A 15,742-nucleotide genomic window follows, 5' to 3' on the forward strand; every position below is an offset into this window, starting at 1 on the left:
GTCTGTGGACAACATTACTCAAAAACTTGTGGATGGATTGTCATGAAATTTTTACCACATGTGGAATCTGGGCCAAGGAACACAACATTAAATTCTAGTGATATTCCAGATCACGATGCGGATACAGGAATTTTTTTTTTCTTTGAACACTCTGACATCAGCAAAGCTGTGATGCTTTCGCAGGGCGTGGGTTTCAAAGCGTCCAGCAGGTGGCACTGTAGTACTAGTGTGCCCCTTTGTAACTCTATTACAGGATGGTGGAAATTGGTCTGGGCGGAGGTTTGCACTCTCCGAGTGCTTCTAGTTTCCACTAAAATGATTCCAAAACCAGCCAAGAGGGTTGAATTAGATCAACCATAACCAAATGGGATTTCGTTTACTTTTGCAACAGGTTAAAAAAATACAACAATGTATGAGTAGTTTGTTTTTCATTGTTAAAAATGTTTTTCTCTGTCAAAAAATAGCTAGCTTTCATAATGTCAATGATGCACTTGATATAAAAGCTAATTGTATTTTTTTAACCTCCACCACTAACGGTGTTAGGGCAAAAATATTCAGGCCTATTTCTCTGTTTGTTCAATTGACTGTTGTGTTAGTAAAATATTTCCTGAAGCAGTGGACGGACTTTAGTGAAACTCAGAGGAAATAATCACTGGCTGTACCTCTACAACTCATTTACCTTTGAAGTCAATCTGATTCAACATGGCTGCTATCAGAAAACACTAAAAAGCTAGAACCCATTTAATTTTAAAGACACTGACCTAAAACTTGGTGTAGAAGTGGCCAAGAGTCAGGCCCACTTGTTCTTTGAGCACACAAGATCTGTTTTTAATCTTTGCCATTGWTTCATGGAGTCAACCTTCTCTGTCCGTTAGCAAAATATCAACCACCTGACAGGTTTTATTTAGAATTGTAGTAAGTCTAAATTGGGTGTCTTTCAGAGTTGGGTAATAACTAGTACTCAGTTACATTTACTTGAGTAACCTTTTGGAAAAAATTGTACTTTCGGGAGTATTTTTACTTCACTATACTTTACAGCTTTTACTTGAGTACTTTTATTATGAATTATCGCTACTCTTATTTGAGTAAAAATTTCTGGAAACTCCACTCTGAGTAACTTTACTGAATGAAGAACAAGCTTGTTTTCACCAAAGATTCACCAGACATACCAGTTTTTTTTAGTTTCATAAATTTTACTTTGAAAAAATGTTTCTTTTACCAGAATTTGTTATTTTGTATTTTGTATACTTGGTACTTATTTTAAAATACCGAAATCTCCACCTAGCTTTATATTTTGCTCCATCTGATGATATAATTTTCAAGCATTAAATGATTGATGTCTTCATCAATTACTCAGTACTTGAGTAACCTTTTTACCAAATACTTTTTTACTCTTACTTGAGTCATTTCTTGGATGGCTACTTTTTACTTTTACTTGAGTAAAAATATGTTGAAATAGTGCTACTCTTACTTGAGTACAATTTTTGGGTACTAACCACCTCAGGTGTCTTTAATTTAATTTAATTTTATTTATTTTTTTCTTTTGCTGATTATCTTTTGAAATCAACACGGTTCATTTTTGTCACCACAACCAGTTGGCCTTATCAAAAAATAATAATAACAATAAAAATAAAAAAACAGATACTGAACTCAAATTTGGTTGAGTAGCTTAGAGTTCTGCCCAACACACACTTCAAATGCAAGATCTTTGTTTAAAAGTTGAGCCTTTATCGTGTAATCTTTATTAGTATTTTGGCAAACTATCTTATAAACCAACTGATGGATTTTAATTAAACTATTTGAATAATCATAAAGTCATTTTATCAACCAAGTAACTTGTGGAGTCAACACAATTCAAGATGGCTGCCACGACTAACCGACCTTAGCCAACACAGCAGTGACTCTGACTTAGTCCAATTTAAAGATATTGAGCTAAATATGCATAGATATGCATTTCTTCAAATAATACAAGATCTTTCAGGGATTTTTAGCTGCATTTCAATGTCGTCTTCATTGGATCCTAAAGATTACAAAATGATTCACCTTTAAAAATGCTTTCATCAAAAGGAAACAGTCACAAGGTGGCAGTGGAGGCCTACCTGCATGTTACCATCTGCTGCACCTCCTTCCCATGACCCAAATGTACAGCACACAGTGTGCTGGGAAAATAAGGCAACTGGGCATTTTATAAGATGAGAAGGTCAGATTTCCAGTAAAGGTGACATGCACACATGGCTGAATCTTGAAAATAAAAATTAAGATATTTTAATAATTTTATTAGGAAAGAGCATCTGTGATGTGCTCATGTTTGTTTGTGCGTATACATTAAAGTGTCAAACCTCACTTTTTTAATGCTGGTGCATGCAGTCACTGATTTGCCCTTGGATTTGTGAATGAATTCAGCCACCCCCACCCCAAAAAAAAAATTTCTGGATAACAGTCACGGACAACCTAACGGGCAAATCAGTGTGGTTTTTGTCATCCAAAGGATGTTGAGACGTTCATTTTGTTGCCTTGGAGACTGCAAATCAATTGCACCTTGCAGCATCTTCTCGTCCATTCCCAAGTGAACGGCTCCTGTCACTGCTGTCGTCATCGGTTGCGGTGGGGGTGGGCGGAGCCAGGCTTGAGTCACCTGCGCTCTGATTGGCCGCAGAAGTTAATGAGCTGCCATTGAGGATTTTTTCGGCTCCAGCAGTCAGGGAGGCGTGTCTCCGGCTGCGCGAGCACACGCCTCGCGCATAAATAGTCGCCACACAGCTGTGAGTCTGAACAGACTCGTTGAGTTGTGGAGCGGAGGCTCGTGGTTCAAGTGGTTGGTTTTCGTCCCGTTTTTACTTTCGTTTTTGTCTGCGCGTCCTTTTACATTATTATTTTTTTTTACTTGTAGTCAAAAGACGAGCGTCGACAGAAGTCAGCTGGTGTTAATTAAATTAATTAGACCCCTCCAGACTGAACTGACAGCAGGAGTGAATTCATGTCTGCATTTTCACCTCAGATATTCTGGTGAGTATTCACCTTTTTGATTAGCCAGCACCTGTTCAGATGACACGTTTGTTCTTCAGCTGTGGGAGGTTTTATTTAATGAGCTCAATGGCAGCTCCTGTAGTTGGAAAAACTTTTAAATATGAAGCCTTACCTGTTAGGAAAGAACATGTTTGTGGTTTACTCTTTGTTTGGTGATTTCCCTCTGAAGCAGCTACTTTTTTTGTTGTTGTTGCAACACCCACTCTTGTTTCCYTTAAAGGTTTTCTGTGGGGTGTTGCCCCTGAAGCTGGAAAATTTCGGGGCATATACGGATTAGAGATTTGGAAAAAANCCCCCCCCCCTTTTCAGCTGTTCAGCTAATACTAGTTGAGTTCTGCTGCATTTGCCAGTTCAAAAAGGTCACATTTGTGCATTTTTTTTTTGTTTCCTGTCACTCTATTCTAGGAAAACCGTATTTTAATCCTGGTTTTTAATCTTTATTTTGACCTCTTTATACAGGGACTTGCGTAGCTTTTCCTGTTTTGCCTTTTTAAGTACAGCAGGTGGAGAAAAAAAGTCTCAAGTGCAGTTTCCTGATCTTTTTGTATTCATTTTTTAAGAATGAGGAATTAAGTTTTGTCTTTGACAGGATTCCCAAGTTGCTCTGAACCATTGTTTAGCAAGAAAACCTCAGGTCTTTACTGCCCATCTACCAGGAAGTTGAGAATTTTTTTCTGTCATAATATTTTCTTGCTTTCATTTAGCGTCTGATTGATGGGGAGTTTTATGTCTTCATCTATGGCAGCTGCTTTTTGTTCTCAGTCTTGACTAGAATATTGAGCTCAATTTAATTGAGATTTGCATGCTTCCCAAAGTACTTCCTCTTTCAGTGTGAACAGGAAGATGCACTAATTGCCCCCCTTTATTTATTTTTAAATTCTATTTTTAGCTGGTGCCCAAGGTATAAATGTCAGRAAACTATTATGATTATGCACATCATCTCAGGGGAAACAGATCCTCTGAGTTGGYAACCTGCTCACCCCGGGGGGGAGACTTACTCAGCCATCCCTGTAGCAACACTCTCRTACCTGCAGCTCGGCTGGTGGAAAGCACAGTGCTGGTCTCAAATGTCAGCAGCAGCTTTTCCRTGCTGCCACACAGGCCGAAATTTATGATCGTAGTAGTGAGAGCCGTGAGAAGATGGAAGGGGAAAGTATGTTGATAATGCAAGATGCAAATCCTCCCTCTTGCACGGATGTGCTGCAGAGACTACATGAGCACCTGTCAGCACCAACGAGTAAGGAGCTACAGTACGTATTGGATTGGCGGTCGCTTGTTCTGGATTTGAAGACTTTAAAGGTTCACACATAAGGTTGTTTAAAAAAAGCTGGTTGATTTTGTTTGTAGTTAATCACACTTTATGCAGGCTTTCTGTCTCCAAAATCAAAACACCTTTTAGCTAGGCAAAGATCAGCTGAATAAATGCAGTCTTTGTTGAAACCTGACTTTTGGGCAACTTGTGCGACGTGGCTCTTCTTGTGATTGTATCTATGTTCAGTCTGTGCCCTGGATGGTTGTGGAGTTAGGAAGCTGGCAAGATCAGGTATCCATTATGTTGAYGAGGTCAAATGGTCGAGATTTAGTCATCTGCCTAGTCAGAATCACTCACTTAAAAAATATTAGTTTATCTTAAAATCTGTTTCTTACAGATGTGTCATGTTGGGTCATTTCAGGTGTTTGTAATGTTGTAATGCTTGTGAATCATAAGTGAATTTAATTGTCAGCTGAGTACTTGGAGAACTTCCAGTATGCCATCTAGGTATTTAATATTCTGCAAAGGGACATATTGTTCATCTTGTCCTTGAGGCTATAAGACTGGTTTTAGTGCGTGTTTTTATCCCAGGTTGAATTTTTACTTTGTGCACGCCCACTTCCTCCTCATTGTGCCCCTTTATGTTTTATTAGGAGACGTTCTGTTATTCTTAGCTGAGCAGGATGTTTATATGATCCCTGAACAGAAATATGACTGGCAAGGACCGAGTGTTTATCTTCCCTTCCCTTTTACTCCTTCCCTTTCGCTTCTCCTTGTCTGCTCAGGTCTCTTCTGTCACCGTTCATCCCTCCTGTCAGCCTCTTTACTGCTTTTTAGCATGTCTGCCTATAGCTATCTTCTGCATGCTCAGGGGTGAAATGAATGCAAATCAGTCACCACTGATTTTATTCATTTAATTTTTTGTATGTTTGTTTTGTAGATGATTTTAGACAGTAAATTGTGTCRTTGCAAGATCTATCCATGAAATAATCCATCTCAAAAGGTTGTGACTTTTACTTTGTGGAAAATTTTAGGGATGGAAAAAGTGAAACTGCCTTTGCTTCAGGGGTTATTGTTCTGCTGAAATCGACTCGTGTCACAAGACAGTCCTCATTAGGATGATTGCTAATTGTAGATTGCTACATGTCTGCAAGTTAAACAGATGCACTACTTAACCTCCCTCAATATGCTTTGGTTTTGCTGTTTAAATGCTTACAGCACAGTAAATTTGATATAAGTTAATCTGAGCTTAAGTCTTCAAAAGTGACAATCAGAATTGTTAAATCATCTGATCTTTTTTCCCCTCAGAGCAACATTAATCTGTAATTTGTCATATGAACAAAAAGCAAGTGGTTCAAATGATCTGTTCCCTATTTTAGTGTTTTTGACTCTACACACCTGAACATTGCAAACTGCAAGATTTATTTATTTTTATATTTGAAATTAAAGCTTTACAAAGAACATTCTCAGGAACCTTTGAGTCATAAAAGAGAACAAACTGTGCCTTACTCAAAAGTTCCACAGAGCTTCTTAATGTAACCATGGATGAAGTGGCATAAATATTTGGTGTGCTTCAAGTGATGAAACAATTAAACCAATATAATGTGGGTGGGTTTTTAAAATTTTTTAATTAACTTTATTTTAGATGGGGGGGGGGGTATGAGTGGACTAGGAAAGTACACATGTTCAATGAATTGTATAACACAAAGATAAAAGCAGCATCTTGTCATGTTCCATTTTCTTTGTCCTAAATAGCCATAGACCACACAGAGCAGTAGCCTGTGGCCGCTGACCACCAGGCACTGAGCTTTAAATAGCGTGAGAAGGCTGCTCCGCATCTCATCTCAAGACTCATTTCAGCTCTGGGACCGGTTCATGGCTGATGGGTTCTTTTTAATAACTTTAAAAATTGCTTTTGTTGAGCATGCTTTTAAAGCCTTACTATTTTTGTTTGAAATGGAAAGTTTGTCTGAGCTCTGAAACTTGAGCTCGACAGGTTCCTCAGCACGTAAATACCACAACCCGCCTCCAGCGCACTCTCAGTATGACTGTTCCCTGCTGGCAAGTGCAACAGCACGTCGTCGTTTAGAAACAGCCACCTCATGCAAGCGGTGCAGCTTTGCAGTGCGTTAAAACAGCTGAGCGTTAACTGGATGTTTATAATGTGGTCAGGTAAGAATGTAAACAGAACTGTCAAACATACAGGAAAGTGAATGCACCATCGAGTTTGGTCGCTATCTGCAGCAAGATGTTGACATTTTGTAATTATCATGACCCTAATTATTTGGTTGCACTCAGTGGGGGGGCAACCTTTTTTTTACACGATATGTAAACACATAAAAAATTCAGTGCTGTAATTCTGTTTGATATTTTAGTGAGGAAATCAGCATGGTCTTTTAACAAATATGCTGTTGTCAAATAAATCTAATTGCATGGTGTCATCTTTCTATCCTGCAGCCCAGTGTTTGTGCCCGTCGGAGATATGACTGAGGTGATGATCAGCAGCACCCCCATGGACGATATGAGGCTCAGTCCGAGCAAGGACAGGCTCTCCTTCCAGGTAGGACACTCAAACAAGACAGTAAAACTCCTCTTAATTCTTTACTAAAACATCCTTTTGGATATTTGACACTACAGTTTTCCATTTACCAGGATTACATAAATGAGCTACTCTGTGCTAAACACCAGATTTGTGTCTTAACTTTAAGAATATCAATCAAGTCTTTAAAGTCTTAGATGAAACATTTTAAACTGTTTAGCCATAATCCCAAGCTGTAATGTCTTAATTTGGTTTTACTGCAGATGAGAAATGATGTCACTGATTTTAAATGATGAAACCCTTCAGATTCAGGGAAGAAAAACAGCAGGCATGTGTTTTTGACAAGCAGTTGCCCACGTCTTTGTTTCACTGTTTACCTAAACAAGAAACTGAGTAAAAGGGGCACCTTGYGAGTGTGGGGGTAAATGTAGTCTGTCATTTGTTTTGGAACAAAATGGCTGAGTTAACAATATTACAAGATTAATTTTCCTGCTAAATATAATTCTGCTCATTTATAAACTGTATACAGCAGCTTTCTCATCACGCATTCAGACAATGGACTGACCCTGAGGAAAATGTTTTGCTTCCTCTCAGTCTTTAGTTCACACCCCAACTGTGAGGATGAGAGAAACTGAAGTAGACGACCGGGGGGGGGGTAGAAATCCTACATTTGCCCAATATCTTGAGCTTTCCTTGGCAAAGCGGTGATCATTCACCCATCACTGACATGAAATGACTGTGGAAATCCAGATGCTCTTACAAAAGTTTTTAGATGGGTGGGGATCTGACTCATTTATCTTGTCAAAAGGCAATGTGGTGATTCAATGGCCCCATCCCTTTTCACTGTTTTGTCCAAAGGCAAAGTCACTTGCTGCCCAAATCTCTGTAGAGTTGATGATTCAGGTCAAAAATGCCAAATAACTTAAACTATTCAAATATGCCTGCACATTACCATTTATGTGCAGCTGGGGTTTGGTAACCTGAACAGCTACATGCCTAAACTTGTATGAGAAATTTTAATTCATGAAGCATATTTATAGCATTTTCCCCTGTTATCCATCTCTTTCGGAATTCAGGAAGACTCGGACACAGCTGGATCTCCTCCATATCTCTTGTCTCACCCCTACCTCATTGAATGCTTTCTTTTCATTCGGCTCTTTGCCCAGACGGTGTCGTTGCCTCCCCCTTGCACCCCCACCCCCAGTGACTCKGAGTGAAATATGCAGGTCTAAAAATATTCACCCACTTTATCCAAACAACAGCAAAAAAATGCTGTTCTTGGACCAGAAGTGGCAGACTTTTTTTTTTTTTTCCTCCTCCCTCGGTGCTATTTCACTTACTCCTGAGAGTCTGAGCCTATTCCTGCTGGAACAGGGAATGAATGTCATCGCTCAGATCCAAGCATTTCCATACAATCAGTATAACGCTTCTCGTATAACAAGTCCAAGGAAATCTTACTACTTGTTTGTGTATAATAACCTGCAATGTATTTAGTTAATACAATATTTGAATAGTTGCTTTTTGGCACTGTTTTGTCCAATCAGAACAAAAAAAATGTTACATTTATTATAAATCTCACTGGAAAAGCTGTCTACTCTGTTTGCATTTGATCATCAAAGTGTTTTGGGGGGTTTCTTTGTAGGAGGAAGGACAGATGACTATAATAACAGGAATGCAGGATTGGCAAGAGCAGGTGTTCCAACTAGACAAAGTAATCTCTTCCAATCGGATGTTTTGTCAAATCTTGTAATCATTCAGCCATGGAAAGGTGTGGCACAGAAAATATGTGGTTTAATTATTTTTCCCTAAGGTGGAACAACTGGCTCATTTTAGAGAGAAGTAAAACATTAGTTCTAAGTTTCTGTATGCTTGTCTAATTTTTGTTTATTTTGTCTCTTTATTCTAGATATTCCCAGATCCCTCAGACTTTGACCGTTGCTGTAAGCTCAAAGATCGTCTGCCATCCATTGTGGTTGAGCCAACAGAAGGAGAAGTTGAAAGCGGAGAGCTTCGTTGGCCACCAGATGAGTTTCTAGTCAGTGAAGAGGAGGAGGAAGAGGAGGAACAGACTGAGGGCAGCAACCAAAATGGACAGCCAGCACAAAATTCTCAGCACTAGAGGTGGCGTTTTGGCACCTGTACACCATGCGCTTATAGTTTCTGATGAACTCTACCTTTTTTTTCACACTGGTTACACCTCACTTGAGCACTCGGCATATTTGACTGACACATTCAATGTCAGACAAACATGCACACATACAAAGATACAAAGCCTCACTCTAACAAGTGAGGGAATAATTTATTTTCCTGTGCTGAAATTCTTCCGACATGGACGTGAAAAGATCAGGCGATGCGTAACTTCAGCCCACACCTTCTTCCAGCCGCGTCCTCCACCACCATGCGTCTCAGCTCAAAGCTGACGGCCCATTTAAGAGCCGCACCTTATCGTTCCATGAATAGCTCAAACTCTGTGGGGGGAGGGGGTTCCTGCTGCTCTAAAACGGCTGGCATCATGACCCCGGAGTCTTCATACTTGTGTGAACTGTGGTACCTGTGGGGAAAGTATTGTACAGTACACTGGGTTTTTTGTTTCCTTTTTGATTTATTGCCACTGCTGTCAAGATGTCTTTCAGAAATGAATGTTGTGACTGTTTTTGAAAAGTGTGTTCTGTGTAAAATGTTACTGGGTTTTTGTYTAAGTTATACTTTTGGGAGGGGCTTAGGTTTTCTGAAGTAAAGAACCTGCAGCTGAATATGTGTAGGGTGGGAGTACTATGCCTTGCTAAGCTGTGTAACTAATTCACTTTACAGGCTTTATGCACTGACACCAGAGCTATGCTTTAATTTTGTCATCACATTGGCCCCCATAAACCAGTGCTCAGATGACAAAGCAAAAGTTTGCTGTGGCTCAGAGGTTAAGATGGTAAGCTGAGAATGGGGGTTAAATAAATGCTTTAGAGGTAGGGGGCTCTTGATAAGCAATGTACAGACCCAATGAAGGACTTTTAAATGCATGTTTCTAACCCCTGAGACTTAGATGTGCAGAAATAATGTGCAGAAATAAGTGAACTTTCTTTTAATGTCTTCCTGGTTTTGAAAACAGCCATACTTCGACACGATGAGGTTCTGATCCATTCTGTGGAATAGKTGGCTCAAGGTTATAGGCAATACCTAAAGCAGTACTCTTTRGTCACTRTTGACTTCTGATAATTACCAAATGGTGTTAGTTGGAAATTTTAATATTCAACAACTTGCTGTTTTGTCTAAAGGAAAATGTGTAAGTGTGTGATGTTCCTGTTTGTAGAAGCATGACTTAAGTCTTTTTGTTTTCGCTTTGAGTGGCATTAAGGCTTGTATAGAACATCTCTTTTTGTCACCTACAGGTCCCACATTGCTTTTGTAAAGCTCAGGGAGATTAGCCGCCTTATTTTATCCCCTTCCCCCCTTTTTAGTGTTATCTTTTTGTTCCTTTTTGTATTTAAACCACTTTTGTCATTACTGAAGTTGTAAATAAAAACTGAATTTGCTATACAGCTGTGTGAGGTTTTTAAATAATTTATGGGTTTACCTAATATAAGGGCAATAGATTTTTATTTAACTTTGGTAATCCTCTGTTGCACTTAAAGCAGTTTCCAAGAGATTAAAGCTTTGTTTAATTTTCCTTTTTGTAGGCCCCTTGCACTTTTTTTTCTCACTCTTCCTTTGCCTTACCTACAGTGGTTAGAAGAAAGCAGTGTTACTTCCTGCTTGACAGCTTTCACATTCAGAAACACCTCCCTCTAYGAACACAGATGCATCAAATGTTCGTGTGTGTAAATGTTTAGAAGCGAAAGCAGGCCACATGCTACTTCCTGTCTTCAGCTTGTGCACACAATCTTTCTCCTGCTTTAGAGCAAAATCTCAWTCCTAAAACCTGAACAGTTTTCAGTTTGTCTTAAAATTTTAGTTTGAATCTGYGGACATTCAGCAGTTTGCAAAACAACTTGACCCGCCGTACGTCAGAGTCTGATGCACTTACAGGAAGATTAAATGGTACTGGGTGTACAATAAAAGGCCYGCAGAAGCCACTCCTCCTTTACCCATAAACACAAGAGACATGAGTTAAAATGTGAGTGGTGCTCTGATGGGGATTAAGGAGAATAAATGTTCAGATTTGGGTTTTTTTTTTTACAATGGAAAGTTCTCTGGTAATCTCCTGCCACAGTAAATCCCCAAAGAGAGGTTACTATAGGACTGAACATGGATATCCAGTTTTGAGTGTCTTTAAATGTCAGAGCTGCTGTGGGAGGATGTTTGGGAGTAAATACCTGACATACTAGGCAAAGTGCAACACCTTCTGGTCACTTTGTGGAAGGAGAAACAAACAGCAATTCCTTTCTTTGGAAAAGTGAGAAGTTATAAATTACACAAAGCTACTAATTGTGGATGATCCACAACAGTGTGTGCAGTTCTGAATAAAGTCACAAATGTGTCCMCCCCCCCCCCCCCAATGACCATGTGATTTTAGTGTTAAAATGATGAAAAGATATCACAAAGTCAAAACTGCAGTCTTTTGAGAGGCAGACTGGACTTGCACCTGGCTACSCAGCAACATGACGTCAGCCGGAGACCTCTGAACTCCACCACCTTGTTCTTATATTGCAGGAGAACGCAATATACTTCAGTTTTAATAAAGCTGGCTCCTGTGCCTCGGAGGTTAAGGAGATATGAAAAGGAGTCCTGCAGCATCTTTCCGTAGCATTTTGATATTCTGAGCAGCTCTTATCTTTAGCTCAGCTGCTTCAGCCACGTCTCGACTTATTAAGTCTCAAAGATATCTTCGTCAAATCATTTTTGCAGGCTTTTGGAGAAAGTTTGATTTCAAATCAAAATGGAAAAGCAAAGCGTTAATTGGAGAAAAATTGCAGGTATTTATTTACCAGCACTTCATATCATCTATGATTCAAACTGATTATTTTTGCAAAAACTCCAATGAATCAAAACAAGGTTAGATTAATAGCTTAGTTGGAAGAAAAATTGTGTTGTAAAATAATCTGCTCTGTTCAAAAACACAAACATTACCAATCTGCATCTTTTGAATCTTACAGATTTAATGTTTGGAAAGAACAATCAGCTTACTAACAGATAAACTTTAGTTTAAATATGACCCAAAAGTAAGTAAGTATTAAAAGTATAAATACTGAGTAAAAGTAAGTGGTCAGACCATCAAAAATTACATTTATTGGGAGGTGACTTTCCAAAACCAAAAAACAAAAAAGTTTTTCTGATCGCCATAATTACCATGAATTTATATTAAAATGTTAATGTTGAAATTTTAGGATACAGTACATGTTTAAACTACATGTATATCTCTGCCACAGTTATCTTCATACAAGGCTACATACTGTATGTCTGATATGTCCTGCTGGAGTGTCATGTGATTTGTGTCATACACGTGTGATGGATCAAGAACTGTACAAATCAATAGGGTTAAAATGGTAAATATTTATACATCTCATCCAACCACAATTATATTCACTCTGTCCAGGAGGTACGATTTGGATATGGATATATTTTTATTTTTTAACAATAACAAGCCAAAATGAAATGGGACATTTTATTTTCTACTTCTTATCTTTTTAAAATAGACAGAGTAGAAAGTACAGATAATTGTGTGAAAATGTAAGGAGTAGAGGTAAAAAGTTGACTGGAAATTATTTACGCACAGTAACAAAGTACTTGTACTTTGTTACTTTACGCCATAGCTTTTACATGAAACATTTTGTTAATGATGCCATTGATGGTCTGAGCTGTCACCAGGCATTTGTCCTAAATGGTAAGGTGAGTAAAGTCATTGAGCACTTGGTGACACAGGGTGACGGAGATTGTCTCCCACACCATTGTCAGTATGAGACGCAGTATCTTTAAAAAGTGTGAGAGGGTGTGTTTGTGTGTGTGTGTGTGGCTGGCTGTGTAATAAAACTGTTGTCCTCTGAGTGAAGTCACTGACAGCTCTTCTGGCTCATTCTTGGAATTCTTTCCAGTGGAAACAATCCCATTGCTGATCTGAGAGTGTCAGTGGTGTCTGACCCACCACCCCCTGAATTCTCCCCCTCTGACTCCCAGCTACAGTTCACGCTGTTTCACCTGAATCCACAGAAACCCTCCAATTTCCTCGAAGACGACCTATCTTTGTTGTGTCACGAGGAGAGAATGAATGTCTCTTAAACATGGCTGTTTTCTTCTTCTTTCTGGGCTGGGTCTCTGCAACCTTCTAACCAGTTTTGTTGTTTCGTTGAAAAATTCCCACACTACTTTGCCACACAGCAGGAGAAAAGTCCTCTGCCTTCCCACAGCGCAGGTTATGTTTCAGTGCATGCACTGTTTAATCTCATAACCTTACTATTTTTTGCACTTGTAATCCAAGTGTGTGAGGGTTTGATTCTGGGTGTTCGTGTCCAACTGTGCCTTTTGAGCTAAGCTTGCAAAACAGACGCAAGAGCTTGGATGTTTTATGGATAACCCTGTTTGTTATTATGAGTGCCATGTGCGTAAGGGAAAGATTCTTTTCCCATGGTTCCTTGTGTGTGAGAAGAAAGCGGAGCTCTCAGGACATGAAGCAAAAAAAAAAAAAACTTTGATGCTTATTTTTAACCTATGTGGAGAGGCCAAGTGAGGAGAGACACGTATCTGGCACCATCAATGAGAAAAGGAAGAAGACAGAAAGGATGTTTAAGAGAAAGTGTAAAGGTGACTTTAATAACTTAAATTATAAGCTATAAACTAGTTAAGCCAGATAGATAAGGCAGCTTAAAATGCAACCATAACAAGGGTGCAGCTTGTGAACTCATGTCATGATGCTCTAATAAAATTTAACCAATGTACTTTCCAAACGACACAGCAAACCACAGGGACGGAAAAACATATGATTAAAAAAAGAAATGACGTGACCGCTGAAAAGTAAATGAGAAACTTGCGTCATTTGTTCTTTACTCCAGAAAGTTTGAAATTTTTTTAAATCACTCTCGGCAACATGAGATTGAACTCTCACTTGAATCCTCAATAACTTTACAGGTATTTTAAAGCAAAGCAACACACTGGCCAAATGCTCTATGTTCACCAAAATATAGCCAAAGCATGTCTGGAAAAGTGAATAAGGTGCAGCTGAGTTTTAAAAAAACAAAACAAAACAAAACATGAAGCATAAATGCTCTGTCCCTTATCTTTTCATGTTTATGTGCAAAGCCAAAGGCTGCTACTTTTCCATATGCTGTTGTTGGTATAAATAGACAACTTGTGATCCCCACCCCCCCACCCCTCAATTTTCATTGTCTAGAGACCGGGGTGGGAAAAAAAAGCAAGGAAGGAGGGGAGGGATCAGGGAGACACAGATCTGGATAAACACCAGAACATGAAGACACAAAGCTGAAGCTTATGCTAACATGCATGTGTTGTTACAGGTGCAGAGCTGAGACGTGATGAGACAAAAGGAGAGGATTCGGGTTTTAACCTTCCGTGTCTCTTTTTACAAGCACTAAAAATAGCCCAAATGTTATTAGAGGCAAGAATGTTGGGAAAAAATATATCCTAGCAAAATTCCTAAAAGCTCCAAAAATAGACCCATTTTAAATAAACAAAATACCGTATAAAAGACAAGCTTTTTACTGTTTCTCCCCCTTGAAGTTATGTAAGCGGAGAGGTATGTGTAACATAAATAAAAACTGGGCTCCTTTGAAGTGGAGTTCTGTGGAAAAGTTGTAATTATCCTACCTGTTTTGGATAGTGCACTCAGATTGAAGAAACTGGGTTTAATTTTGATTGATTGCGACCATTTTAAGACAACTTCAACTTCAAAGATAATTTACATGAATGATTACAATCAGATAGCAGCAGCTGCAACAAGCTGTAGCACTTCTATGACACTTCTTACTTCAAACTTACTTTTTGCTGGATTAACCGTATAACAAAGTATTAATGGTCAATCTGACCATTTAACCTGGTCAGTCTGGTTAAACACAGACGACATTTGGTTGAGGAAACAGTGACAAACTAAACAACTGACATCATGCAAAAATGTAGCAGTTCAGTACTAGTAATTGTAGAGTAACTTTACACCAGCATGTTGTTTTACAAGCCTTAAAATCTTACAAATGGGCCCTTTTTTAGCTAACCATTAGGCTAGACCAAGGGGTGGGCAATCCTGGTCCTCGAGGGACACAGACCTACATGTTTTACTTTTTTACCTGCTCTAACACACCGAATTGAGTCATTGAATTATATCTTCCAAGTTCTGCAGAAGCCTGATAATCACTCATTCATTCCCATAAGGTGTGTTAGAACAGAGAAACAAGGAAAACATGCATGGCCGTTTTCCCCAAGGACCAGGATTGCCCACCCCTGACCTAGACAATTAAAAACTGTGTCCCAATTCATGGAGTCCACACCTTACATGGGCCATTGGCCATCCATGTAGGCTGCATAAAACGGCTGTGAAAGGGGACAGTCTTAGTATAGTCTTCGGAAGACGTATGTTTGCGTGACCATGCACTGCCCCACTATCATGGTGTTAAATTTCATTTCACATGCCTTCAGTTGGAACATGCATTCATGTGGCTTTTCATGGGAGGTATAATTTCACAAAATTCAGTTATCCATCCATCCATCCATCCATTTTCTGTACACGCTTCTTCCTTTTCAGGGTTGCGTGGGTCACTGGTGCCCATATCCAGCAGTCACAGTGCGAGGGGCAGGGTACACCCTGGACAGGTCGCAAGTCCATCACAGGGCCACACATAGAGACAAACTAGACAAACAACCATTCACTCTCTCACTCACACCTAGGGACAATTTAGAGTTATCAATTAACCTAACAGTCATGTTTTTGGTCTGTGGGAGGAAGCCGGAGTACCCGGAGAGAACCCACACATGCACGGAGAGAACATGCA

At 39.3% G+C, this 15,742-nt stretch overlaps 1 protein-coding gene across 1 annotated transcript; it reads left to right on the forward strand.

The window, feature by feature from the left end:
• Positions 1 to 6,736: 6,736 nt before the first annotated feature.
• On the forward strand, positions 6,737 to 10,349 carry lbh (LBH regulator of WNT signaling pathway; the record flags this gene model as incomplete). Its single annotated transcript, XM_014009733.1, is given in 2 exon segments — positions 6,737 to 6,839; positions 8,725 to 10,349. Coding segments are annotated over 2 exon segments (316 nt in total), but the record flags the coding sequence as incomplete, so codon positions are not given.
• Between the last annotated feature and the right edge of the window lie 5,393 nt (positions 10,350 to 15,742).

This window comes from Austrofundulus limnaeus, unplaced genomic scaffold (genome assembly GCF_001266775.1).
Source record: "Austrofundulus limnaeus strain Quisiro unplaced genomic scaffold, Austrofundulus_limnaeus-1.0 Scaffold61, whole genome shotgun sequence".
NCBI lineage: Eukaryota > Metazoa > Chordata > Actinopteri > Cyprinodontiformes > Rivulidae > Austrofundulus > Austrofundulus limnaeus.